General features: G+C 61.8%; 1 protein-coding gene and 1 non-coding gene across 2 annotated transcripts; one reads left to right on the forward strand and one right to left on the reverse strand.

Annotated features, from left to right (window-relative positions):
• The first annotated feature begins 83 nt into the window (after positions 1 to 83).
• LOC134554448 (U6 spliceosomal RNA) lies at positions 84 to 190 on the forward strand. Its single transcript, XR_010081243.1, has one exon. It is a non-coding gene; the product is annotated as a U6 spliceosomal RNA (small nuclear RNA).
• Positions 191 to 297: 107 nt separating this feature from the next.
• Positions 298 to 7,267, reverse strand: R3HDM4 (R3H domain containing 4). The gene is made up of 8 exons (XM_063404846.1): positions 7,095 to 7,267; positions 4,720 to 4,874; positions 4,483 to 4,601; positions 3,856 to 3,979; positions 3,335 to 3,420; positions 2,318 to 2,403; positions 1,961 to 2,016; positions 298 to 1,302 (listed from the first exon to the last, which is right to left on the reverse strand). Exons 1-8 carry the CDS (start codon positions 7,136 to 7,138, stop codon positions 1,199 to 1,201), a joined length of 774 nt encoding a protein of 257 aa, XP_063260916.1. The 5' UTR covers positions 7,139 to 7,267; the 3' UTR covers positions 298 to 1,198.
• Between the last annotated feature and the right edge of the window lie 6 nt (positions 7,268 to 7,273).

Consider the following 7,273-nt stretch of genomic DNA (forward strand, 5'->3'; position numbering starts at 1 on the left):
TAACGAGCCAATTTGAAGTCGCCCTATAGGGACAATATTTTCTTCCCGAGCCTTTAAATACTGCTGTGGGTGAAACACAGTTCGTGCTCGCTTCGGCAGCACATATACTAAAATTGGAACGATACAGAGAAGATTAGCATGGCCCCTGCGCAAGGATGACACGCAAATTCGTGAAGCGTTCCATATTTTTCGCACCCCTCCGCACCCACCTTTTGCAGCCCGAGCCAAAGCGGCTGCCCCGCGACCCCCACCCAGCCACCGCCCCTTCCCCTTCCCCACAGAGACAGAGCCGGAGCAGGGGAGCACCGTCTTTATTGTTCCTGAACGCGCCCGTTCCCGAGTCACACCAGCAAAAGAGGCGCGAGGGGCACCCCTGGGTCTGGGGGTCCCCGCGGTTAATGGCAGTCGGTGTCGTCATGGGACAGAGCAACCAGCAAAAATCCCCAGGGAACACCCTGCGAGCAACCCTTGGCACATGCCAGGGACACGGGGGGACACAGAGGGAGCTCCAAAATGCCCCATCTGCCCCCCGTGGCAGCTGTGGACAAGCAGAGAGAGCCCCGAATAGGGCTGCACCCCTCCAGCACACATACACACACACACATGTAAATATACACACACGTGATAAAAAACACAAGCTATATTACACTTAAAAACAGCCCCGTGGTGCGGGCAGGGCACAGGGTGTGGGGCAAAAGCACCCGGAGCTCCCCACACCCCGCCCTGCCCGAGGGGGCCGAGCCCCGCTGGACGCTCCGTGGGCACGGGGCTGCGGAACGCGGCAGCCCCCGGGCTCTTCCGCCGGCTCAGCGATTGCTCAGCAGCCGCCAGGAGCTGTTTCACCGCGGAAAAATCTGGACCGAAATCACCCCACGAGCGTCAGCGCCAGAGGGGAGGGGGGTGGCCCCACCTGATTCTTTTTTTTTTTGTTTAAAAACACCTGGGTTATAAATAGACACACAACCAGTTCCAGGAGGGCTGCGCGGGGAGCGGGGCGGGTGGGAGGAGGCACCTGCTCCGTACCAGGGCAGAGCTGCCCGCGCCGGTCCCAGCACAGCAGAGGGCACAGCCACCAGCCCTCGGCTCTGCCCCACCAGCCAGCGGCTGCTGGAGCAGGGGAAGGGCCGAGGGTCCAAGGGCTGCGGGGCCCAGAGAGGCTGCAGCACACGCAGGAGGGGCAGGGCAGCTGTCGGGGGCATCAGCTCATCTGCCCCAGGTAGTCTGAGAGCAGCAGCTCGGGGGGCAGGAACACGCGGTGTTTGTTGCTCACTTTCATCTGACGTTTGCCTTCGATGTCTGAACCTGCGGGGGTGGCATGGAGAGGTCAGCACACCCCTGTTCCCCCCCTTGGGGGTCTCCAACGCGGCGCTCCCAGCCCGGTCACTGCCCTCCCCTCCTCCCCGGGGCTCGTGGTGAGTGCAGGCTCCCCCGTGCTGTCCCCTCTGTCCCCAGCCCTGCCCGCACCACGGGCTCGCTCCCCATCATTAGCGCTCCCAGGGTGTTTGCCACTCCTAATGAAGCGGCTCCTAATGAAACGCTCGGCAGCAGAGCCTCCTCTGGAGGGATGGAGCCTGATGCCTTCCCTGCCTTGGCAACAAAACCTTCTGGGGATGCCCAGGGTAGTGCAAGAGCAGGGCTGCTCCTTGGGAGGAGGAAGCAGCTGCAGGAGAGGGAACCCTGCGAGCATTTTCTTGCTTTGGACCACCCAAATTCCCTGTCAGAGCCGGCTGACCCTCGGGTGTGCGGCCAGTGCTGATGACCACGACCGGGGCTGCCGAGGGAGCCCCGGGCGGGGGTGGGGACCGCGGGGTTATCTGTGAGCCCCAGGGCGAGGTGGGGCCGGGAGGAGGAAAGGGAGGAAAAAAAAGGCTGAGCTGGAGAGGAGAGATAGTGACGGAGGGAAGGGGAAAAACAAAATCAAAATCAAAACTAAAAACAAGCAGGCACAAGGGGCTCTTACTGGCAGAGACGAGATCCATGTATTGGCAGAGCGCGTGGAGCAGGAGCCGCTCAAAGCTGGGGAAGAGGGGACAGGGTTAGAGCCAACGTGTCTCTGACCAGGGTGTCCCACAGGCTGTTCTGCCCTCCTGGGGACCCACAAAACACATGGGGAGCACAAAGTGCCACAAACCCCTCTGCAGGGATCCCCAGGGCCATCCCTCCCCCAGGGGCTCCGTAGGGATCAGACCAGGTAGGTGTACCCAGGTGCAGACCCAGGCCTGGCTGAGGGGAGGCCTCCTGTGCTCCCAAAGCCCCTCTGCAGCCTGGAGCAGCCCTGGGGCACAGGGAACCCCAGGACTCAGAAATGGGGAAATACCTGTTGTCCATCAGTGCCGTGTAGACGGAGTGGGGGGTGACAGAGAAGAAGGCCAGCAGCTCCTCCTCCAGCCCCTCCAGCGTCCCCTGTGAGGACAGGCAGGGACTCAGCGAGGAAGGGGCAGCGGGGACACAGCCCTGGCACAACTGACCTGCCAGGATTTACTGCCAGCACCTCCCGGGCAAGTTCTCTGGATGAGAGACAGCAGGGAGAGAGGAGACATCTCCCATCTCCAGGCCCCGAGGCTGGGAAGGATCCAGCTCCTGCCAACTCCACACTGTGTGTGCCAAGGGCTGGCACCGTCCCTGGTGTTCACAGCAGCCAGGGGAGCTTTGTGCCTCCCGACAGCCAAAGCTCAGTGCTCTGCTGGTCTCCAGAGCACTGTGACCCCGGAGACGAGCAGCACACGCGTCTCATTTTGAAGACAAACAAGGCAGTGGGCAGGAGGAGCCCAGGCTGCATTTAGAGGCTCTAATTAGCACCAGGAAAACAAACAGAGCCCCACAGAGCAGAGGGAGCAGAGAGCCAGCACCCCCAGGGCTGGTAGAGCAAGTGTCTGGGCAGGCAGTGCACCTCTCTGCTTCCTGCTCAGCAGTTGGTGTACTTTTACCCCTTTCAAAATACATTGGAATTTCCCCAAAGAGCTTTGTGTGGGCCACTGTGAAGACCCCAAAGGCTCCAGTGCTCCACCCCAAAGGTCCCCAAGCACAAACATGCCCGGTTTCACCTGTCACCTGCTGCTCATTGCACAGAAACTGGGGAACAACCACGAAAAAAAAGCCCTGTAAGTGCCAGAAAAACCTGAACTGAGCCAGGAAAACCCATCTGCTGGGAACAACCATCTGCCTGTCTGCAACCAGCCACCACTGCGGTGTCACACGAGCACTGGAGCACATTCCCAGGAGCTCCTTTGGAATTTGGCACTGCCCTGCACAAGGCCAGGGCACAGCTCTGGGGACAGGGCTGTGGAGGGACCCCTGCCAGCCCCAGCCCTGCTGTCCCAGGCTCCCAGCTCACCATGGGGATCCGGCCCCGCTTCAGGGTGGCGCGCAGGCGGCGGCTGATGCGCTGGAAGCACTCCTGGGGCGTGTAGGCTGGGAGCTCTGGAGAAGGGAGGAGGGATTCAGACACAGCTCACAGCTCCAGAGCCCACAGTGTCACCTTTCAGGTGGACCCAGTGTCCCCCTCAAGTGCCCTGCAGGGCCCCCTGGCCACCCCCTTCACAGTCACCCCTAAAACAGCAACGCCCTCCCCAGCACAGGAGGTTTGGGGATGCAGAGATTTGGGGGTGTGACATTGGGGGATGGCTGCTGTGCCCGTCTCCACAGCCACTTCTGGCTCCCACAAACCCTCCCTGGTCCATGGTGGAGGTCTGCAGGTAAACCCCCCATTTTGACACCCAGGGGTGGGCTCAGGCCTCCCCTGGCCCCACCATTCACAGGGAGTGGGTGCAGCCCTCAGGGAAGGTCACCCTTCCCACAGTGTACACAAGGAAGGACAGGGAGAGGCTGTCCCCACCCTGTGTCCCCTCCCAGCACCTTTCCACTTGTCCTCATTCTTGACAGGCAGCTTCCTCCTGTGCTTCTTCCTGGCCTCCTCCTCCAGGTAGAGCAGGACCCGCTCCTGCTCTTCTCCCGACCGGTTCATGAAGTCGTTCCAGATCTGACAACAGAGGCCACCAAGCCTCACTGCAGAGGTCTGTGGGGAGCACCCGGCAGTGCACGGGCACCCAGGGGCCCTCCCCACACCCCCTGAGCCCCCTCCTCACCCACTTGTCCCCAGGGATGGCCCTGAGTGTCACACCAGGGAGGGGCCACGTTTCAAAACCCCCGGTTACAGGGCCAGCGTGAGGCAACGGGGGTTTGGCAAGGGGCTTGTGCCAGAGGAAATGCTGCAGCTCACCAGGCACCCGCTGCTCTGCAGGCACAGCTCTCCATGAGAGAATCTGCCAGGAGATTCCCCCACCCCATGGATTGGGAGCCCCAGACCCCATCATCCCATCACACATGGCAGCAGCAGATCCCACAGATCCCAGCCTGACACCAGACCAGGCAGAAGCTGGGGTGCAGCAGCTCAGACCAGGGGGGCAGGGGGATGGAGGAGTGAACTACCAGCATGACATGGCCATGCCAGGGCCCCCCAAAGCCAGTGGTGGCTGTACCCACCTCCACATAGGTCTCATTGTTACAGGCCTCAGTAAAGATGCTGGGGGTGGCCGAGTGGGTGAGCTCTCCCTCGTCGCTCCCACACTCATCCTGCTCCAGAAGTGTCATCAGGTAGCGAGCTGAGGGGAAAAGCAAAGCCTGAGAGGGGAGCAAGCACCTCCAGAGAGGCTCCTTGCCCCCAGTACATCCCTGCTTGCCACGCAGTCCAGGGGAGGTTGTCCCTGCCCTGGTCCTTACTGTTCTCCAGCCTCTGGAGGCTCTTGCGGCCCTTGGCCCTGGGGATGAGGTCGGAGTTGCGGATGGCCTTGTTGATGTAATACTGCTTCCTCTTGGACGGGGAGAACCGCTTGGACGGGGAGTCCTGCAGCAGGGGCAGGCAGTCCTCGATCCTCCTGCGGGGACACACAGGGAGGGATGAGGGATGAGCCCACCCGAGGGGCCTGGGGCAGCTACAGCAGCGGGAGGACGCGGGGGAGACGGGGCATCAGATGGGGAGGGGAAAAAAATCAACCACTCCCTAAAACCAAGGCAAAGGTGGGCTTGGAAAGAATAAATGAGACTCAAGGTATCAAGGCAATGCCCAGAGCATCAGCCCTGTTGTTACTGCAACTGGCACAGCATCCTGCCACGGAGCCTGTCCCCCTCGGGCCACTGCCACCTCCAAGGGCTGGCTCTGCTCAAAGCAGCTGTGTGTCAGCACTGGAAGGGCCAGGTAATTAACCTGGGTAATTAACCTGGGTAATCAATCGTGCCACACACCAAAACGATGGATCCATCCCTGCTGGACCTCCCATTCACCATCGTCCTGATCAGACTGGCAGAGGCCCTGCCACTCCTTATGGAGGGCAGCAGGAACACTGCCCCAGCCACGGCACTGCCAGCTCCTGGGGGCACCCAAAGGTGCTTGGCCTCTGTTCAAAATGTGGTCAGGGCGTTGCTTAGTCACAGGCACAGCTTAGGAATGACCATAAAACTCAGGCATTTTATGGGAAAATGACGCCACAGGACGAGCGAGCAGCTCACTGGGTGCTGAACGCAACTGCCTGGGTTTGAAAGTTTGCTAAACACCAAAGACAGGAAGTTTCACTGCCTTCACTTGAGAAGGAGCTTCCCCTCAGGGTTGTGTGGGTTTCCTTCAGTGCAGCAAAAGGTGGGGCAGAAAATCAACACCCCCAAAACAACCCCTAGGACAAGGAGCTGCAACACAGCTGCCCAGAGCGACCAGAGTTTCCAGTGCCACGGCAGCACCACGACCTTGCTCCATCCACAGGGCCATATCCCCACTGTGTCCCCTCCTTTCCAGCATTCTGGGGCTCATGGGAGCCCCAGTCCTGCAATCAGGTCCTGACAGAGCTGATGTGGGCACAGGGCAGAGCAGGTTGTGCTGTCCGATTGCAGCCTGGGCCAAGAGCCAGTTGCTCGCCCTCGCCAAAACCTTGATTTTTTTTCCCCTTTGCCTGCATGGGGGCAGTGATACAGTCTTGACTGCTGGGGGGGTTAAAAAAACAACCACCCCCTTCCAAGCTGGAGAGAAAACCGAGGTAAAGGTGGGTTTGGAAAGAATAAAAGAGACTCAGGTATCAAGGCAATGCCCAGAGGATGGGTGGGGAGCAGTAACCCAACCTGCCACAGGGAGCAACCAGGGCTGGTGGATCAAGTTGTAATACAAAGATGGTTACAAAAACCTGAATAAACAGAAGGAGTCACCTTACGCTGGCCCCAGCTCGGGGGTTTGAGTACACAGCTGCGAGCCTGGCACTCCCTGGAGCCGGCACAGCCCCGGAAAGAGATGCCAAAACCCAGTGTCAGCAGAGCAGGAGCATCCCCCGGGCAGCCAGGACCCCCAGAGCCCCGTGGCTGGGAGTGGAACAGGCTGAGCCACACTCGATTCTCTTCCTGAAGCCTCCTGGGCTGTTCGTGGCTGCCCTGGCACCTGGCACTGCCACGTCTGCCCTGGCACTGCCACCTCCACCCAGTGCCAGCCTGGAGGTTCACAGGGGACAGTGACCTCGGGCCAGCGGCCGGTGTCGGACAAGCATCGGTGCCCTCTGAGTCAGGGTCCCGTGCCAGGAGAGGTCATTCCTGGGGGACCACAGCAAACCACAACCCCAGGGCAGCGGGCCCGGCAGCTCCAGGGACACCGGAGCACACGGAGATTCCTGACTTCTCCTCCACGTCCCGTTTCCAGGCAGGGAAGGCGCCGGGAAGAGGAACCTGTTCTCTGCCGGGGGATTTCTGACCCGTTCCTGTCATTTACCCTTGGGCAGCAGAACGGGGACCTGCAGAGCGAGGGGACAGCCGGGGCAGCTCCGTCCTGCAGGGTCCCGAGTCCCCGGTACATCCCGGTCCCCAGCCCACCCTCGGCACCACGAGGGACCCCGGCCCGGGTCGCCACCCCGGTGACCGGGAGCACCGTGACCTCGACGAGATAAACACTAATTACAAGGCTCATTATCCCGGTGCCGGGCTCCGCTCTGACACTGCCCCCGGGGCCGGGGAGATGGGGACGGGCTGTCCCGGGAGGCGCCGCCGCCGCTCCCCGCCCGCACTGACAGCCCGGGGGGCTCCTGCCCGGCCCCACCGCCCCACGGCCCGCCCGGCCCCGGACTCACGGGAACGGCTCCTCGGGGCCCGCGCCGCCCCGCAGCACCACCATGGCCCGCTGGGACCGGGATCGGGACCGGGACGGTGACCAGAACCGGGACCGAGACCTCCCTCCGCCTCCTCCACCCCCGGCCCGCACCGGCGGCACCGGGCCCGGTACCGCCCGCGGGAAGTGACGTCACGGGGC

The sequence above is a fragment of the Prinia subflava genome, chromosome 8 (genome assembly GCF_021018805.1).
Source record: "Prinia subflava isolate CZ2003 ecotype Zambia chromosome 8, Cam_Psub_1.2, whole genome shotgun sequence".
NCBI lineage: Eukaryota > Metazoa > Chordata > Aves > Passeriformes > Cisticolidae > Prinia > Prinia subflava.